This window comes from Amphiura filiformis, unplaced genomic scaffold, assembly GCF_039555335.1.
Source record: "Amphiura filiformis unplaced genomic scaffold, Afil_fr2py scaffold_272, whole genome shotgun sequence".
NCBI classification, from domain to species: domain Eukaryota; kingdom Metazoa; phylum Echinodermata; class Ophiuroidea; order Amphilepidida; family Amphiuridae; genus Amphiura; species Amphiura filiformis.
Genome location: NW_027305736.1, coordinates 41,531 through 63,610, shown reverse-complemented (window position 1 = coordinate 63,610; position 22,080 = coordinate 41,531). Strand labels below are relative to the sequence as shown.

Genomic DNA, 22,080 nt, shown 5'->3' with positions numbered 1-22,080 from the left:
GTTCAATGAAACAAATAAGCTGACTAAACTGATCCTGTCTAACAACAGCCTGACCGTTTTACCGAAAGGGTTGTTCAACGGGTTGACAAAACTTGAAATATTGCACCTCGATGAAAATCAAATCATTTCAGTACATAAAGATTTGTTCAATGAAACAAATAAGCTGACTTACCTGGACCTGTCTAACAATAACCTGACCGTGTTACCGAAAGGGTTGTTCAAAGAATTGATAAACCTTGACAAATTCTCCCTTTCTGAAAATCAAATTATTTCATTACATGGAGATTTGTTCAAAGAGACAAATAAGCTGTTTGTGCTAGATCTGTCTGACAACAGCCTGACCGTTTTACCGAAAGGGTTGTTCAAAGGGTTGACAATGCTTGAAACGTTGTTCCTCTCTGGAAATCAAATTATTTCATTAGATGGAGATTTGTTCAATGACACGAATAAACTGATTTTGCTAGACCTATTTAATAACAACTTGACCGCTTTGCCAAAATGGTTGTTCGAAGGGTTGAAAAATCTTGAACAATTGTCCCTTTCTAAAAGTCAAATTACTTCATTACTTGAAGATTTGTTCAACGAGACAAATAAGCTGTTTGTGCTAGATCTGTCTAACAACAGCCTGACCGTTTTACCGAAAGGGTTGTTCAAAGGGTTGATAAATCTTGAACTATTGTACCTTGCTGGAAATCAAATCATTTCATTAGATGGTGATTTATTCAAAACGCGTAAGCTGACACACCTGGGCCTGTCTTACAACAACTTGACCATTTTACCAAAACAGTTGTTTAAAGGGTTGACAAACCTTGAAATATTGTCTCTTACTGGAAATCAAATCATTTCATTAGATGGTGATTTGTTCAATATGCCTGAGCTGTCTTACCTGGACCTGTCTTACAACAACTTGACCGTTTTACCAAAAAGATTGTTCAAAGGGTTGGCAAACCTTGAAACGTTGTACCTCATTGGAAATCAAAACATTTCATTGGATGCGGAGTTGTTTAATGAAACTACTAAGCTGACTCAACTGAGTCTTTATGGCAACAACCTGACCTTGTTACCGAAAGGGTTAATCAAAGGGTTGACAAAACTTGAAACGTTGTACCTCTCTGGAAATCTAATTATTTCATTAGATGGAGATTTGTTCGATGAAACAAATAAGCTGATTTTCCTGGACCTGTCTAAAAACAACCTGACCGTTTTACCGAAAGGGTTGCTCAAAGGGTTGTTAAACCTTGACCTATTCTCCTTGTCTGAAAATCAAATAATTTTATTGCATGGAGATTTGTTCAATGAAACAAATAAGCTGACTTACCTGGACCTGTCTAACAACAACCTGACCGTTTTACCGAAAGGGTTGTTCAAAGGGTTGACAAAACTTAAAACGTCGTACCTCTTTGGAAATCAAATTATTTCATTAGATGGAGATTTGTTCAATGAAACAAATAAGCTGATATTCCTGGATCTGTCTAATAACAGCCTGACCATTTTACCGAAAGGGTTGTTCAAAGGGTTGATAAATCTTGAAGTATTGTTCCTTTATGAAAATCAGATGATTTCATTAAATGGCGATTTGTTCAATGAAACAAATAAGCTGATTTCGCTAGACCTGTCTAACAACAGCCTGACCGTTTTACCGAAAGGTTTGCTCAAAGGGTTGTTAAACCTTGACCTATTCTCCTTGTCTGAAAATCAAATAATTTTATTGCATGGTGATTTGTTCAATGAAACAAATAAGCTGACTTACCTGGACCTGTCTAACAACAACCTGACCGTTTTACCAAAAGAGTTATTCAAATGGTTGATATACCTTGAAGAGTTGGACATCGATACAAATGAAATAAATTCATTAGATGATGATTTGTTCAACATAACGCGTAAGCTGACTATACTCTTGCTGTCTGACAACAACCTGACCATTTTACCCAAAGGATTATTCAAACGTTTGCCAAACCTTGTAAAGTTGGTCCTCTCTAGAAATCAAATAATTTCATTATATCATGATTTGTTCAATGGAACGCGTAAGTTGACGGAGCTGCATCTTGATGGCAACAACCTGACCGTTTTACCGAGAGGGTTATTCCAAAGACTGACAAACCTGGAGGATTATACATCTCTGGAAATCAAATCATTTCATTATATCATGATTTGTTCAACGGAACGCGTAAGTTGATTGAGCTGCATCTTGATGGCAATAACCTGACCGTTTTACCGAAAGGGTTATTCCAAAGATTGACAAACCTGGAGGGATTAAACATCTCTGGAAATCAAATCATTTCATTAGATGGTGATTTATTCAATATGCGAAAGCTGAATTATCTGGACCTGTCTTACAACAACCTGACCGATTTACCAAACAGGTTATTTAAAGGGTTGATAAACCTGGATATATTATATCTCTTTGGAAATCAAATTATTTCATTGGATGATGACATGTTCAATAGAATGCGAAAGCTGAATGACCTGGACCTATCTGACAACAGCCTGACCATTTTACCGCAAGGGTTGTTCAAAGGGTTGATCAACCTAGAAATATTCTACCTCTCTGGAAATCAAATAATTTCATTACATGGAGATTTTTTCAATGAAACAAGTAAGCTGACTGCACTGGAACTGTCTAACAACAACCTGACCTTTTTTACCAAAAGGGTTGTTCAAAGGGTTGATCAACCTCGTAGCATTAAACATCTCTGGAAATCAAATCATTTCATTAGATGGTGATTTGTTCAATGGAACGCGTAAGTTGATTTACCTGCACCTGTTTGACAACAACCTGACCGTTTTACCACAAGGGTTGTTTAAAGCTTTGATAAACCTTGTAGAGTTATCCTCTCTGAAAATCAAATAATTTCATTGGATGGAGATTTGTTCAAAGACACTACTAATCTGACTTCACTGCTTCTCCATGATAACAAATTGAAACAATTGCCAAAGCAATTGTTCCACGGTCTTCATAACCTCTCTAATTTAGACCTCGCTATAAATGAATTGACACTATTAGATAATCAATTGTTTCAGGATTTGTCAAACTTACAATATTTGAGCTTAGGCGTTAATAGGTATGTGCAAGTAGCGCATAATTTATTTTGGAGACTTGTTAATTTGGAAGTTCTATCTTTGGGAAGCAACTCATTGACGGATTTAAATAGCAAAACATTTAAGGGGTTAAAAAATTTACAAATTTTGAGTTTGAGAAACGACCAGCTGCATGTCTTGGATTCCGAAATATTCAAAGATACAACAAACCTTACTTTTCTTGATTTGTCTGGTAACCAGCTTACAACTATTCCAAATATTACCTATTTAAAGCAACTTACTTTTATTGATTTACGAGATAACAGACTGACTATGATAAATAAGTATACATTTATTGGCCTATCAAAGCAGACAGAAGTTAGTGTAAGCCAAACTGAAGTATGTGAATGCTATGTCCCTAGTAATATTCATTGTGTAGCTCTAGAGGTGAGATCTCCGTATTTGACATGCGATAGATTATTGTCTGATAGGGTAGTTATGAGCATGATGTGGCTTATTGGTGTGATCGCCCTAGCTGGAAATATTTTTGTTTTAAGCAGGAAAAAAACCAAAGACGAAAAAGGGAAAGTTCAGACATTCCTGCTTACCAATTTGGCGCTGTCTGATTTACTCATGGGCATGTATATGTTAATTATCGCATCCTCTGATGTTCATTTTGGCAAACATTTTCCTATGCAAGCTGAGTCTTGGAGAACTGGTTTTACATGCAGAATTGCTGGCGCATTGGCAATAATATCCAGTGAAGCTTCTGTTTTCTTTGTGACATTGATAAGCATTGACAGATTCATGAACATTCGATTTCCTTACTCTCATCGCAAGTTGAGAAAAAGTCATCAGCTTTGGTAGTTGCAATTATTTGGCTGATATCTTTGGTATTAGGCGTTGTTCCCTCTGTTTTATCCGGTATAAGTTACAGATTTTACGAGAACTCTCACGTGTGTATTGGACTTCCTCTGGCTAAAATTGAAAGATTTGAAAAGAATTTATTTTCAAAAGAGGCAATTGTACATGAGAGGATTTTGTATACAAAGTTTGTCATCGAATCTGAATCTCTTGGCCAGGTTCCCAGTTTGTATTATGCGTCGGCACTATTTTTAGGTCTTAATGGCATCTGCTATATTGTTATACTGGTATGTTATGTAGAGATTGTGCGAGCTGTCAAGAAGTCATCAAAACAAGCAGGACGTGATCTAAGTATGAAACAACAGATAAAAATGACTGGCAAAGTATCTGCCATCATTCTTACAGATTTCTTTTGCTGGGCTCCGATTACTCTGCTTGGGATATTGGTGCAAAGTGGGGTAGTGACTCTGCCTCCTTCAGTATTCGCATGGTCAGTATCAGTTATTTTACCTATTAATTCTGCCATCAACCCGTATTTGTACACTATTGCGGAACTTGTCAGCAAATATCGCAAACAGCGTAAAGCTTCCCAAGTTGAAAACAAGAGTGAACCACCTCGACCATGGGATCAGAAGCCTTTACGACAAACACCTGCAGATGAAAATGTGCAAAAGACACAACCTTTGGCCATAAACCAAAGGCAGCTGAGTAGTCCTCAAGACATGGAGCTGCAAACAATATCTAGTGGTCAACAAAAGAGTGAGAGTGGTCAGCATCCTTCAGGAGAGGATGTGTTGCCTCATGAATCATGAACAGAAGCCGAGGCAAACATGTGAAATAGCAGCTTGTTATGGTTGTTATAAAGTGATTCAACATATTTTATTTATAATACTCTATGTGGTAGTAATATGATATTTTAACACCAGGAATGGTTCAAATATAGTAAGTCCAGTTAAATAGATTTAATTTTTCAATTTTATATTAAGTCAAGTAGGGCGACATATGAATACTTAAAAGTATTATTTTATTTTTCAGTCTAGGCATAGGCATATAATTTTGAGCCGAATACCTTCCCCATATACATTCATTTGCTTTATACTACAAGATTTTTTTTCTAACAGGGCCGCCTGCACATGTACGCCGACGCCAAGGTACTGTGCAGTACCAGGGCGGATACTGGTGGGTCCTCTGTAGTAGCAGCATTGAGCAGCATTGATATTATGTAGGTGCTTTGTGTGCCCCAGTCAGGTAGCGTAGCGACTTTGTACCTGTGCAGGAGGCCAGTGGCGTGCGCAGCACATTGAAAGTTGGGGGGGGGAAGGGGTGCAGGTTGTTCGGTTCCCTCGAATGGAGTCTAATTAGGAGTGTAAGGTGCGGGCAAAATCAGTCATTTCGGGGGAAATGACTGATTTCCCCGAATGACCAACAAAAGTGGGGGCCGTGGCCCCTGCCCCCTGCCCCCCCCCCTTGTCCACGCCACTGCAGGAGGCCGCAAAAAGAATCTTGTAGTGCAGTTTCTCCTTTTTGTAAACAAGTAGAGTGAAGTACCTTGCTCAAGGGCACAAATAGCCAGCCGAGCTCAAGCGGACCTCAGATTTCGAACCCTCGACCCTTGCATTCACTGTCCAACGCCTTAATCGCTCGGCCACGCTCCCCTTTTTTGCTCGACGTAAAATTATTACGGATTGTGAGCACGCGGTGTTGCGTTAAAAATTTAGCCGGTAAACTTGGTTTAGCAAAACAACTCAATAATAGAATAATTTACGACCATGGACAAGATATTAAGCGTAATAGCAACTAATAACGTGTGAAAGTCGAATTAGGCCTATATGGGAAATAAAGAAGCTTGACCATGCCAAAAGTAGCCGGTTAGTAAAATAATCAACCCAAATCTGTAGCATGTATTATATTAGCAAATTGTACAAATATGTGGCATATTCACGCAGTAGCCTATAGTGCATCTCGTCTCAAGTTAAGAGTAACGCCATGATGGATTTTGCAGCGGCAGATTCAAATCAGTCTGAGTGCGTTTACGTGGTTACGTTGCCAGCGTACGGACAAATCGCCCTACTATGCGTGTGTAGACGCTCCGCGGGATTAGGTTAGCCCGCGATTTAGCAGGATACCAAATCTAACATGGCGTTGCTCTCAACTTACGCAAATTATAATCACAATGTGGAACAACACTAAAGGTAATGAAATAGTTATAATGATGTATTAATTGTAATCGCCACGTGGAACATGTAAAAATGAACTCGTCATAATGATGTATTAATTATAATCGCTCGTGGAACAACACTAACTGTAATGAAATAGTTATGATGATGTATTAATTATAATCGCTACGAGGAACAACACTAAATGTAATGAAATCGTTATAATGATGTAGTAATTATAATCACCATGTTGGACAACACTAATGTAATGAAATCGTTATAATGATGTAGTAATTATAATCACCATGTAGGATAACACTAATGTAATGAAATCGTTATAATGATGTAGTAATTATAATCGCTACGAGGAACAACACTAAATGTAATGAAATCGTTATAATGATGTAGTAATTATAATCACCACTTAGGACAACACTAATGTAATGAGATCGTTATAATGATATAGTAATTATAATCACCATGTGGAACAACACTAACTGTAATGAAATCGTTGTAATGAAGTATTAATTGTATTCACCGTATGGAATAACACCCAATGTAATGAAATCGTTATAATGATATAGTAATTATAATCACCAATATGGAACAACACTAACTGTAATGAAATCGTTGTAATGATGTATTAATTGTATTCACCGTATGGAAAAACACCCAATGTAATGAAATCGTTATAATGATATAGTAATTATAATCACCATATGGAACAACACTAACTGTAATGAAATCGTTGTAATGATGTATTAATTGTATTCACCGTATGGAACAACACCCAATGTAATGAAATCGTTATAATGATATATTAATTATAATCACCAATATGGAACAACACTAACTGTAATGAAATCGTTGTATGATGTATTAATTGTATTCACCGTATGGAATAACACCCAATGTAATGAAATCGTTATAATGATATAGTAATTATAATCACCAATATGGAACTACACCCACTGTAATGAAATCGTTGTAATGATGTATTAATTGTATTCACCGTATGGAACAACACCCAATGTAATGAAATCGTTATAATGATATGGTAATTATAATCACCAATATGGAACAACACCCACTGTAATGAAATCGTTGTAATGATGTATTAATTGTATTCACCGTATGGAACAACACCCAATGTAATGAAATCGTTATAATGATATATTAATTATAATCACCAATATGGAACAACACTAACTGTAATGAAATCGTTGTATGATGTATTAATTGTATTCACCGTATGGAATAACACCCAATGTAATGAAATCGTTATAATGATATAGTAATTATAATCACCAATATGGAACTACACCCACTGTAATGAAATCGTTGTAATGATGTATTAATTGTATTCACCGTATGGAACAACACCCAATGTAATGAAATCGTTAAAATGATATAGTAATTATAATCACCAATATGGAACAACACTAACTGTAATGAAATCGTTGTAATGATGTATCAATTGTATTCACCGTATGGAACAACACCCAATGTAATGAAATCGTTATAATGATGTAGTAATTATAATCACCAATATGGAACAACACTAACTGTAATGAAATCGTTGTAATGATGTATTAATTGTATTCACCGTATGGAATAACACCCAATGTAATGAAATCGTTATAATGATATAGTAATTATAATCACCAATATGGAACTACACCCACTGTAATGAAATCGTTGTGATGATGTATTAATTATAATCGCTACGAGGAACAACACTAAATGTAATGAAATCGTTATAATGATGTAGTAATTATAATCACCATGTTGGACAACACTAATGTAATGAAATCGTTATAATGATGTAGTAATTATAATCACCATGTAGGATAACACTAATGTAATGAAATCGTTATAATGATGTAGTAATTATAATCGCTACGAGGAACAACACTAAATGTAATGAAATCGTTATAATGATGTAGTAATTATAATCACCACTTAGGACAACACTAATGTAATGAGATCGTTATAATGATATAGTAATTATAATCACCAATATGGAACAACACTAACTGTAATGAAATCGTTGTAATGATGTATCAATTGTATTCACCGTATGGAACAACACCCAATGTAATGAAATCGTTATAATGATGTAGTAATTATAATCACCAATATGGAACTACACTAACTGTAATGAAATCGTTGTAATGATGTATTAATTGTATTCACCGTATGGAACAACACCCAATGTAATGAAATCGTTATAATGATATAGTAATTATAATCACCAATATGGAACAACACTAACTGTAATGAAATCGTTGTAATGATGTATTAATTGTATTCACCGTATGGAACAACACCCAATGTAATGAAATCGTTATAATGATGTAGTAATTATAATCACCAATATGGAACAACACTAACTGTAATGAAATCGTTGTAATGATGTATTAATTGTATTCACCGTATGGAACAACACCCAATGTAATGAAATCGTTATAATGATGTAGTAATTATAATCACCAATATGAAACAACACTAACTGTAATGAAATCGTTGTAATGATGTATTAATTGTATTCACCGTATGGAACAACACCCAATGTAATGAAATCGTTATAATGATATAGTTATTATAATCACCAATATGGAACAACACTAACTGTAATGAAATCGTTGTAATGATGTATTAATTGTATTCACCGTATGGAACAACACCCAATGTAATGAAATCGTTATAATGATATAGTAATTATAATCACCAATATGGAACAACACTAACTGTAATGAAATCGTTGTAATGATGTATTAATTGTATGCACCGTATGGAACAACACCCAATGTAATGAAATCGTTATAATGATATAGTAATTATAATCACCAATATGGAACAACACTAACTGTAATGAAATCGTTGTAATGATGTATCAATTGTATTCACCGTATGGAACAACACCCAATGTAATGAAATCGTTATAATGATGTAGTAATTATAATCACCAATATGGAACAACACTAACTGTAATGAAATCGTTGTATGATGTATTAATTGTATTCACCGTATGGAATAACACCCAATGTAATGAAATCGTTATAATGATATAGTAATTATAATCACCAATATGGAACTACACCCACTGTAATGAAATCGTTGTGATGATGTATTAATTATAATCGCTACGAGGAACAACACTAAATGTAATGAAATCGTTATAATGATGTAGTAATTATAATCACCATGTTGGACAACACTAATGTAATGAAATCGTTATAATGATGTAGTAATTATAATCACCATGTAGGATAACACTAATGTAATGAAATCGTTATAATGATGTAGTAATTATAATCGCTACGAGGAACAACACTAAATGTAATGAAATCGTTATAATGATGTAGTAATTATAATCACCACTTAGGACAACACTAATGTAATGAGATCGTTATAATGATATAGTAATTATAATCACCAATATGGAACAACACTAACTGTAATGAAATCGTTGTAATGATGTATCAATTGTATTCACCGTATGGAACAACACCCAATGTAATGAAATCGTTATAATGATGTAGTAATTATAATCACCAATATGGAACTACACTAACTGTAATGAAATCGTTGTAATGATGTATTAATTGTATTCACCGTATGGAACAACACCCAATGTAATGAAATCGTTATAATGATATAGTAATTATAATCACCAATATGGAACAACACTAACTGTAATGAAATCGTTGTAATGATGTATTAATTGTATTCACCGTATGGAACAACACCCAATGTAATGAAATCGTTATAATGATGTAGTAATTATAATCACCAATATGGAACAACACTAACTGTAATGAAATCGTTGTAATGATGTATTAATTGTATTCACCGTATGGAACAACACCCAATGTAATGAAATCGTTATAATGATGTAGTAATTATAATCACCAATATGAAACAACACTAACTGTAATGAAATCGTTGTAATGATGTATTAATTGTATTCACCGTATGGAACAACACCCAATGTAATGAAATCGTTATAATGATATAGTTATTATAATCACCAATATGGAACAACACTAACTGTAATGAAATCGTTGTAATGATGTATTAAATTGTATTCACCGTATGGAACAACACCCAATGTAATGAAATCGTTATAATGATATAGTAATTATAATCACCAATATGGAACAACACTAACTGTAATGAAATCGTTGTAATGATGTATTAATTGTATGCACCGTATGGAACAACACCCAATGTAATGAAATCGTTATAATGATATAGTAATTATAATCACCAATATGGAACTACACCCACTGTAATGAAATCGTTGTAATGATGTATTAATTGTATTCACCGTATGGAACAACACCCAATGTAATGAAATCGTTATAATGATGTAGTAATTGAATATATGAATACAAAAGCCACCTAAGTCCATACTTTGGCCAAACTGAGTTAAGCATGGGAAATTGTTGCTATACATAGGCCTGTCATATGTATGAAAGAACAACTCAAATTCATTCTCTGTGTCTATTAAGCATGTGAAAAAAATAGCATGTATGAAAGAATCACCCAATTCCATGATTTGAGTCTTGTAACACATTGATTGAAATCCATTATGTATAAAAGTCCACTTGTAACACATTCATTGCTAGAGAGTGACTTTTGAACAAAAAATGGGTTTAATAAAGGAAAGTGTGTGGTTTATATTACATGGCAGAATGCTTATCAACATTATACATACCTGTGTGCTTTATTTTGTATTATCTTACTAGTGGTAATCTCATTCTAACATTGTTGTCTTTGTATATGATTCAAACAACCACCTAAGTCCAAAATTTAAAATGAACCCACGAAGTCCCTGAAATGCTAATCGTCATACCTAATACAGGTTAATCCACTCATTTGCACGTAAAACTTACCATATTGACCAGGTAAATCTAACTGAAGGAATTAAAATGATACACAGGTTTTTCTCTCAAAATCACTTCCTATGGACTTAGGTGGCTTTTGTATTCATGTATTCAATTATAATCACCAATATGGAACAACACTAACTGTAATGAAATCGTTGTAATGATGTATTAATTGTATTCACCGTATGGAACAACACCCAATGTAATGAAATCGTTATAATGATATAGTAATTATAATCACCAATATGGAACAACACTAACTGTAATGAAATCGTTGTAATGATGTATTAATTGTATTCACCGTATGGAACAACACCCAATGTAATGAAATCGTTATAATGATGTAGTAATTATAATCACCAATATGGAACAACACTAACTGTAATGAAATCGTTGTAATGATGTATTAATTGTATTCACCGTATGGAACTACACCCAATGTAATGAAATCGTTATAATGATATAGTAATTATAATCACCAATATGGAACAACACTAACTGTAATGAAATCGTTGTAATGATGTATTAATTGTATTCACCGTTTGGAACAACACCCAATGTAATGAAATCGTTATAATGATGTAGTAATTATAATCACCAATATGGAACAACACTAACTGTAATGAAATCGTTGTAATGATGTATTAATTGTATTCACCGTATGGAACAACACCCAATGTAATGAAATCGTTATAATGATATAGTAATTATAATCACCAATATGGAACAACACTAACTGTAATGAAATCGTTGTAATGATGTATTAATTGTATTCACCGTATGGAACAACACCCAATGTAATGAAATCGTTATAATGATGTAGTAATTATAATCACCAATATGGAACAACACTAACTGTAATGAAATCGTTGTAATGATGTATTAATTGTATTCACCGTATATAACAACACCCAATGTAATGAGATCGTTATAATGATATAGTAATTATAATCACCAATATGGAACAACACTAACTGTAATGAAATCGTTGTAATGATGTATCAATTGTATTCACCGTATGGAACAACACCCAATGTAATGAAATCGTTATAATGATACAGTAATTGGAACAACACCCAATGTAATGAAATCGTTATAATGATATAGTAATAATAATCACCAATATGGAACAACACTAACTGTAATGAAATCGTTGTAATGATGTATTAATTGTATTCACCGTATGGAACAACACCCAATGTAATGAAATCGTTATAATGATATAGTAATTATAATCACGAATATGGAACAACACTAACTGTAATGAAATCGTTGCAATGATGTATTAATTGTATTCATCGTATGGAACAACACCCAATGTAATGAAATCGTTATAATGATGTAGTAATTATAATCACCAATATGGAACAACACTAACTGTAATGAAATCGTTGTAATGATGTATTAATTGTATTCACCGTATGGAACAACACCCAATGTAATGAAATCGTTATAATGATGTAGTAATTATAATCACCAATATGGAACTACACCCACTGTAATGAAATCGTTGTAATGATGTATTAATTGTATTCACCGTATGGAACTACACCCAATGTAATGAAATCGTTATAATGATATAGTAATTATAATCACCAATATGGAACAACACTAACTGTAATGAAATCGTTGTAATGATGTATTAATTGTATTCACCGTATGGAACAACACCCAATGTAATGAAATCGTTATAATGATGTAGTAATTATAATCACCAATATGGAACAACACTAACTGTAATGAAATCGTTGTAATGATGTATCAATTGTATTCACCGTATGGAACAACACCCATTGTAATGAAATCGTTATAATGATATAGTAATTATAATCACCAATATGGAACAACACTAACTGTAATGAAATCGTTATAATGATATAGTAATTATAATCACCAATATGGAACAACACTAACTGTAATGAAATCGTTGTAATGATGTATTAATTGTATTCACCGTATGGAACAACACCCAATGTAATGAAATCGTTATAATGATGTAGTAATTATAATCACCAATATGGAACTACACTAACTGTAATGAAATCGCTGTAATGATGTATTAATTGTATTCACCGTATGGAACAACACCCAATGTAATGAAATCGTTATAATGATGTAGTAATTATAATCACCAATATGGAACAACACTAACTGTAATGAAATCGTTGTAATGATGTATTAATTGTATTCACCGTATGGAACTACACCCAATGTAAAGAAATCGTTATAATGATATAGTAATTATAATCACCAATATGGAACAACACTAACTGTAATGAAATCGTTGTAATGATGTATCAATTGTATTCACCGTATGGAACAACACCCAATGTAATGAAATCGTTATAATGATGTAGTAATTATAATCACCAATATGGAACAACACTAACTGTAATGAAATCGTTGTAATGATGTATTAATTGTATTCACCGTATGGAACAACACCCAATGTAATGAAATCGTTATAATGATGTAGTAATTATAATCACCAATATGGAACAACACTAACTGTAATGAAATCGTTGTAATGATGTATTAATTGTATTCACCGTATGGAACAACACCCAATGTAATGAAATCGTTATAATGATGTAGTAATTATAATCACCAATATGGAACAACACTAACTGTAATGAAATCGTTGTAATGATGTATTAATTGTATTCACCGTATGGAACAACACCCAATGTAATGAAATCGTTATAATGATATAGTAATTATAATCACCAATATGGAACAACACTAACTGTAATGAAATCGTTGTAATGATGTATTAATTGTATTCACCGTATGGAACAACACCCAATGTAATGAAATCGTTATAATGATGTAGTAATTATAATCACCAATATGGAACAACACTAACTGTAATGAAATCGTTGTAATGATGTATTAATTGTATTCACCGTATGGAACAACACCCAATGTAATTAAATCGTTATAATGATATAGTAATTATAATCACCAATATGGAACAACACTAACTGTAATGAAATCGTTGTAATGATATATTAATTGTATTCACCGTATGGAACTACACCCAATGTAATGAAATCGTTACAATGATGTAGTAATTATAATCACCAATATGGAACAACACTAACTGTAATGAAATCGTTGTAATGATGTATTAATTGTATTCACCGTATGGAACAACATCCAATGTAATGAAATCGTTATAATGATGTAGTAATTATAATCACCAATATGGAACAACACTAACTGTAATGAAATCGTTGTAATGATGTATTAATTGTATTCACCGTATAAAACAACACCCAATGTAATGAAATCGTTATAATGATATAGTAATTATAATCACCAATATGGAACAACACTAACTGTAATGAAATCGTTGTAATGATGTATTAATTGTATGCACCGTATGGAACAACACCCAATGTAATGAAATCGTTATAATGATGTAGTAATTATAATCACCAATATGGAACAACACTAACTGTAATGAAATCGTTGTAATGATGTATTAATTGTATTCACCGTATGGAGCAACACCCAATGTAATGAAATCGTTATAATGATGTAGTAATTATAATCACCAATATGGAACAACACTAACTGTAATGAAATCGTTGTAATGATGTATTAATTGTATTCACCGTATCGAACAACACCCAATGTAATGAAATCGTTATAATGATATAGTAATTATAATCACCACGTGGGACAACACTTAATCTAATGAAGTCGTTAATTTTAATCACTATGTGGAACGTACAACACTAGATGCAATAAAATAGTCTTAATGTTACAGAATGTAATGAAATCGTTATAATGAAGTATTATTTATAATCACCATATGGAACTGCACTAAATGTAATGAAATAGTTATATTATATATTAATTATAATAATCATGTGGAACAACGCTAAAAAGTAATGCTTAAAAGTAATGAAATCGTTTTAATGATGAATTCATTGTAATGTATAGAACAGTACTAAATGTAATGAAATCGATACAATTTCAAGAAGTTTAAACTAACGATTAAAGGATGATAGAGAGTACCCACGTTTAGTGTGGAGGCAATCCAGATCAAGAAGAAATCGCGATCAAGGACTGGAATTGCCAACCTTATACAACGTCCTCATTCGACCAAAAGTCACCAATGGTCAACAAAAGGGCAAGTCAATAACAAGATCTTAGGACTTCTTCTGATGAGGATGTGTGTCACACATCGAAAATTCAAGTTAAATTTTTGTGCTGAAATAGCTTAATGTAATGATGATAATTTTAATACACCGTCAAAACATTTCTTTACAATTAAAATTAACATTTATCACCATGAAGAACAACACTAAATGTAATGAAATCGTTATAACATATTTGGGAAATCGTTATAACATAATTGGGAGCATAGCTGGGAGCACGGTGGCCTAGCGGAACGGGCACTGACTCATAATCGGAAGGTTGTGGGTTCGAGCCCCGGCGACGCCATCGTGTTGTGCCCTTGAGTAAGGCACTTTATCACGATTACTCCTCTCTACCCAGGTGTTTAAATGGGTACCGGTATTCTTAAATGCTGGGAAGGTAACAGACTCGCTGTGGAGGAGGTGTAGCGATCCCCCTATAGCAACATCACATGGAGGAGTCTGGCCCAATCGCCAATGAAAGAGAGATGGGCACTCCGATCACTGTTTACACAGGATCGTCTCCTTTACCTATAACATATTAGAATAGTCAATAAACTGTGTAAACGAATTCAAATGATATGAATAACGAGCCAATAATGAACATATTGAATCTTCTTTAATTGTTTCATCAAGAATCGTCCCTCTTTGAGCGAAACTGTATCAAGGTTATTCTGAACCATGGCATGTTTTAAAAATGCCGAATTCCAGTTTTCTTGAATTCTATATTCATGACTCTGTGTATTCAAAGTTTGAACTGAAAAATTTTGGCTTTTTAATTTTTTACAAAATTTCTATCAATATTTAATTATGATGTTTCACCCTTTTCCATCTGAAATCGTCCACATGGTCAATGGTGGGAGCACACCACTAAATCAATGCGCCATTTGTGCAACCCTACTGAGTTCCGGTAAAATTCAGAAAGTTTTTGAGGTATTATGGGCTGCTCTTTTGGACTAATAATCAGAAAGAGTAGCGAATTGTAGCTTAAATGAAAGTGTAAAGCCTGCGCATGAATTTGAATCACCAAAAACGTCGCATTTTTACAATTATCGAGAAAATAGGTCCGCGTATTAAAAATGGGCAGAAACAGGTTTTCAGTCTTGAGAGCATGTCAAAAACAGTGAGGGCGCTGTTTAGTGGCTCCTACCGGGAATACGAGACGGAAGACTACCCATACATTGAAACATATGTTAATCTTTCATCGATTTGCAATCGACTGGTTATCATTAAATTTCTCAAAAAGCGCCGAAAAGGCCTCAAAACGAGCAAAGAAAACTGGTGTTTCTACACGTATTTCAATGGGACGATTATTTAGTGGTGTGCGCCTTGGTGGGAAATCTTGCTAATCTCATTGCTAACGAGCGCACATTTTTTGCCTCGCGCCCGACGCAAAAACGCAAAAGCCAGTGCGTTTCCCCGTGCGCTATTATGGTCTCAGATATTAGCGTATAGCTCATAACATAGGCCTAATTCCCATTGCATTGGTTATCGCCTTGAGATGTAATCCATGTTTATTCAAACTAAGCGCCAATTGTATTGAAGTGTCACCAACAAAGCACTTCAGCAAACAAAAGGGAGAAATTTGATGCAGTCGCTTTTACATACCCTCCTTTTGATCACCCATTGATGCACTTCCCCTAGTTTAAACAACAAGACGCTGTTGGTACAGAAACCAATCTGACGTTCGCGTTGAAGTGAATTTGAGCAAGAAATCCAATCAATATTTTTGAAGTTGCAGTTAAAGTTCCAGTAAAGTTCTTAACGGCATTCCGCAAGGTTTCTATTAACTCTAACCCTACTGCCATATCCAAACCCTACCCATATCAAGTGTTCAGAGCCAAAAATCTGTAACTGACTATGACCAGCTTTCACAAAATGAGCATAAAGTTGGCTCCTTGCTTTGGTCTTCAAAAATCAATGTTTCCTTCACAATGTCTTTTGTTTTCTATTGAAATCGAGGGTTCAGAACCAGAAAGCCGTAACTCGCTATGACCAGCTCTCACAAAAAGAGGGGTGATTATTGTGTAGAACAAGCGGGTTATCGAACAGGAGGAGAAACGCGGCTATTAAATACCAGCTTACAAATTAATTAATAATTATTACCACTCTAAAGTTATGTTAAGGGCTGGGGTATGAACGTTTGGACAGTATTTATTTTGGGACATTAGAATACATCAGACATATCGAATTGCATTCTGAATACGAAGAATGTCATTCTGATTACAAATAATTTTGATTTTTGAAATTCGCAATTTAATACACATTTTATGGCAAATCATTAAAATTGATATTTTGATATTTAACAGTACTCGAAGTAAACTTTATAAATCTGATGATTGATACTAAAAGTGTATGTAGGTGGGATGATAAGCCGACGATCAATTGAAAATTTTGACCTTTCGTATTGAAGATATGGATTTTTTCCCAAAACACCAAAAAAATTAGGTCTTTTTGGGAAAAAATCCATATCTTCAATATGAAAGGTCAAAATTTTCAATTGACCATCGGCTTTTCCTCCCTGCTACATACACTTTAAGAATATATCATTAGATTTATATAATTTACTTCGAGGACTGTTAATATATCAAAATTTGAAAAATATCAAATTTTTATAATTTGTCATAAAATTTGTATTATATTGTGATTTTCAAAAATGAAAATTATTTGATATCAGAAAGACATGCTTCGTATTCAGAATGCAATTCGATAGGTCTGAGGTGCTCTCATGTCCCACAAAAATACTGTCGAAACGCAATAAACGCTCATTTTAGATCCCTTAACAGCGCATAATAGTCAAAGATCGTTCACAACATTGAACCATTTTTGGAAAACCTACAGCCGATTGATCGACTAAAGAGGTTTTTACGTTATTTACATTGTACAAATAGCACAAGTCAAGTCGTGGCCAGTTTCATATTCTGAGGGCAAACCACTAGAACCAACTACTTCTACATGAAAAAAATACGAAAGTGGATCAGGGGAGGCAGTGCCACGTATGGTTTCTAGGTCTTTGTCCAAGCAGACGTACTCGGTGCGCGGGTGATTCCATCTTGCTGCAGCCATATAGCCAGCATATTCTCTGGTCCAATTGGTAGGGCATTCCGTAGTTGCTGGCATCATGAAGACTTGTACTCGAGCCATTCGACTCTGGCACATGACGCATGGGGTATCATGAGTATGGCTATCGTGAATCGCTCCTGGCTCACCACTACGGTATTCCGCTCCATAGATTCTTGCCCGGGCCGGCTGTTGGCCTGACTCTGATCGGTTGAACTGTGGGGAATGTGTTAAACACAGATAGTTGGAGCCTCCGCCTGGGATATCACTTCCAGTGCCTCCCTGTTTAGTACCGTCCCCTCCTTTACCACCAGCCGCTATACCTGTAATAAATCAGAGAGAAGACATTCAGAAAGATCCCTGCTTCTCAAAGCTTCTCCACTATTGGTTGTGTTTTCTTATAAAAGAGCTTTAGAAATGCTTTTTTAAAGCTTTGTAAAATGACGGACACCTTTTATAATAATATTAGGCATAGCTCTTTATTCTGTCACACTTAGACGGACTTGGTCAACGTACATCGCCGTATGCAAAAATATGGACATTAAAGAACAACAACGGATTTACTACAATACCATCCGTTTCTTATACGTATGGCCGATCCGGCAAGGTGTGACAGACGCAAAACGCAAATCTGCTCTCAACTAAATTAATGTTAAGGGCGTTGGCTCTAAATATGTTAGGCCTTGTTATGTTAATAAGACAATTTCACGCTCCATGACTTTCACGCTGGATCTCGGAGTTTGTTCCTTTATTATGCGGAATCCTTTCCCTATTTTCTGTGCACAAGTTCCTTCCTATAACAGGCACATGAAAAGATTGTATCGCACGAGTATAACGTGCGATATAAATATCGCGATAGTTGAGTTAATAAAATGTAATGTTGCCGACGGTCTTAACTAACATCACCTAACACGAAACGAACTTGGCGGATGATAGCAGGGCATGAAAAAACATATTAATGAACATGACAACAACCACGGATTTACTAAAATACTATCCGTTTCTTGTACATAACGCCGACCCGACGAAGTGTGACAGGCGCATAACAGGCCAGCTTTTAAATCCCCAAGTGGCTGGAGTTCAATTTCAAACTAGGAGCCTCGGAAAAAGCTGATACGTGTCCCCGACCTTGTGTACTCACCAGTATACACAAGATCTGCTGTATCTGGACACACAGTACGTCCCCATCGGACATATGTCACACCGGCTGGTTTATAGTGGTCTTCCACCGGCGGGAGCGATGTGGTAGACTGCGACAAAGCAACAATCTGGCAGTAAAATGGAACATGAACAAAATAGATAAATAAATCAATTTCGGATTTATATAGATCTTTATATAGATTTTTCAGATCTTAAATTATTCAAAGCGCTGTAATTTCGCTGCAATGGTGAATCATCACAATCAGATCGCATCAACTAGGCCAGTTATAGCGGAACTCCACACTTAGCTTGTAACATCCACCAATTTTCTGTGCAGCTCCCCAAATTCCATTGGTTGAAGCAAGTTTTTGATAACCAAACAACTAATCACTGATTTTTTGAAAGCAGGTGGAAACCGGAGATCCCGGAGAAAACCTGCGAGAGCGAAATGGAATCGGGATAAACCAAATGCACATACAGTCCTTGGGCACGGCCGGGGCTTGAACAGGGACCTCAGTGGTGCAAGGCGAGGGAACTACCGCTGCGCCAACTCGGTCCCCTAAGGGAGGGCGAGTTAGCGCAGCGGTAGTTCCCTCGCTTTGCACCACTGGGTCCCGGGTTCAAGCCCCGGCGTGGCCCAAGGACTCATATGCACATGGTTTATCCCTATTCCATGCTCGCAGGTTTTCTCCGGGATCTCCGGTTTCTCCTGTATCGCAAGAATCGGTGATTAGTTGTTTGGTTATCAAAAAACTTCCTTCACCCAATGGAATTTGGGGAGCTGCACAGATAATTGGTGGATGTTACAATCTAAATGCGGATAGGTGTGCGCCGTTCGGCAGCAACTGGCCTAGATGATGCGATCTGATTGTGATGATTCACCATTGCAGCGAAATTACAGCGCTTTGAGTCCTCTAAGATCTGGAGAAAGGCGCTTTATAAATCCAAAATGTATTTATTTATTTATTTATTATTAAGTCTTAGGAGCTTATTTATTCAGTAAAGTCAGTCAGTCAGTCAGTCAGTCAGTCAGTCAGTCAGTCAGTCATAAAGTGTTTCAAATTAATATTTCACCTGTTCATTACATGACTCACCTTACTTTTACTTGACAAACCCACGCTACCGAAATCCTCGGTATTATTAGTGACTCGGTCTTGGAGTTCCTTGATAAGTGCTTGGGTTTCAATTGCCATTTGATTCGATATCTGTATGTGCAATCCCATAATAATAGCAAATACTATCAGGATTAATATTTGCAAAAGAGCAAAGAGTCCCAGTTTTTGCACAGTGCAAAATCCCGTCATTTCCATCTTGCTGTCACCACCTGATTTTACAGTGTAATTCTTGTTTTGGTCTTCGCACGTATCGTCAGTAAACACTAGATACTTGGTGTCAGATGTATCTCTGATCTCCGATTCGTCAGTTAACTTAGTTGAATCCATAATGGACAAATATCTTCGTGTTGAAAGAGGCTGAACTTCTGATATGCGGACCAGTTAACGCGACTTTACAGTGTTGATTATCAGAAGCAAAACTTGCGACTGCTATATATGCCAGTGGATTTGGCTCATCATAGCATCGGGTATTATATGCGGGCGGAAAGAATTGTTTATTATACCATTTTACCCTCGTTTTACAGGAAAAGACAGAGACATAAAAACGCAAATATTTGACACTGTTTTTGAAATATTAGAACCGAACATATATTAGTATACAAAAGAATTAGGTAAATAGCTACCCTCGACTTCGAGGAACTTCCTTTACATGTATACGGTAACGATTACCCACAAGTACTATTAGGATATCCCGTGTACGTGATGCTTCATGTTGACCGGCACGGCATGGCAGGAATGGAGTAATGGAGTAATGATCATTTAAAGCTACATTCCGAGATCTTTTGTTCAAAACTGTAAACTTTTAAGTTTACAGTTTTTAAGTTAAAACTTCTCCACAATTTGATAATGATAACATAATATTTTCATGAAGTAGATCAGGTAATATTTTACCTGAAGTGTCCTCAGAAATTTGGAACATGTTTTAACCATGTTAACGGTTGACCTCAAGTATAAAGAGCACAATATGAAAAAAATTATGACCACCCACCTTTAACTTGCTGATCGTAACCTATTACAAGTTAAAGGTGAATGATCCACTGATAATGGCGACTCTATACATTGAATATCAAAATAGTTCGCTACCAGTTGAAAATCTATATTAAAATAAAATGTTGATTATCTGGCGGCGGCTACTCCATTTAAAACCCCTCCCCACTTCAGTACTGTTTTGAACTTATTTTGGAAGATTTTTGAATTCCAAACAAAATAATCTAATTTTAAGTCGTGAATTCGTGCAAAACTCAACATGATTAGGTGCAACTAGAATTGAGATGGCAGTGGAAACTTCCACAAGGGGTGTGTTGGTTAAAATTCATCTAAATTATACTTAAACACATATATTAAATTATGATCTTCTAGCTCGTGAACAACCAATATTACAAGATCCCATACATGCACTGACGCACCCCACAAAACTTAATTATGTTAATTGTTGCAATTTTACCATATTTTGGCCCAAAACATCAATACGCGGGGTCCTTGGGCCCGGGCCCATCTGGCCAAATGGTATATGCGGTCCTAAAATATTCACTTGGTTTTGTCCAACAAAAATACAAAATGTTTAAATCTAAATATCCTTAAGGTGGACATAACCAGTATGGCTCTTAGGATATGTGCCAACCCCAACCCCTTTAGCTCCAAACACATGAAACTTACAGTACTGAGTATCCATCGCTGGATATTT

The 22,080-nt window shown here is 35.0% G+C and overlaps 1 protein-coding gene across 1 annotated transcript; it reads right to left on the bottom strand.

Annotated features, from left to right (window-relative positions):
- Positions 1-17,801: 17,801 nt before the first annotated feature.
- LOC140145437 (uncharacterized) lies at positions 17,802-20,942 on the bottom strand. The gene is made up of 3 exons (XM_072167153.1): positions 20,376-20,942; positions 19,283-19,409; positions 17,802-18,464 (listed from the first exon to the last, which is right to left on the bottom strand). Exons 1-3 carry the CDS (start codon positions 20,721-20,723, stop codon positions 17,956-17,958), a joined length of 984 nt encoding a protein of 327 aa, XP_072023254.1. The 5' UTR covers positions 20,724-20,942; the 3' UTR covers positions 17,802-17,955.
- Between the last annotated feature and the right edge of the window lie 1,138 nt (positions 20,943-22,080).

Coding starts and splice junctions, on each gene's coding strand:
- LOC140145437 (XM_072167153.1), bottom strand. CDS start 20,723: ATGGATTCAACTAAGTTAACTGACGAATCGGAGATCAGAGATACATCT. Junction 19,410..20,375: donor GTTTGTCAAGTAAAAGTAAG/GTGAGTCATGTA, acceptor TTTTACTGCCAG/ATTGTTGCTTTGTCGCAGTC. Junction 18,465..19,282: donor AGCAGATCTTGTGTATACTG/GTGAGTACACAA, acceptor GATTTATTACAG/GTATAGCGGCTGGTGGTAAA.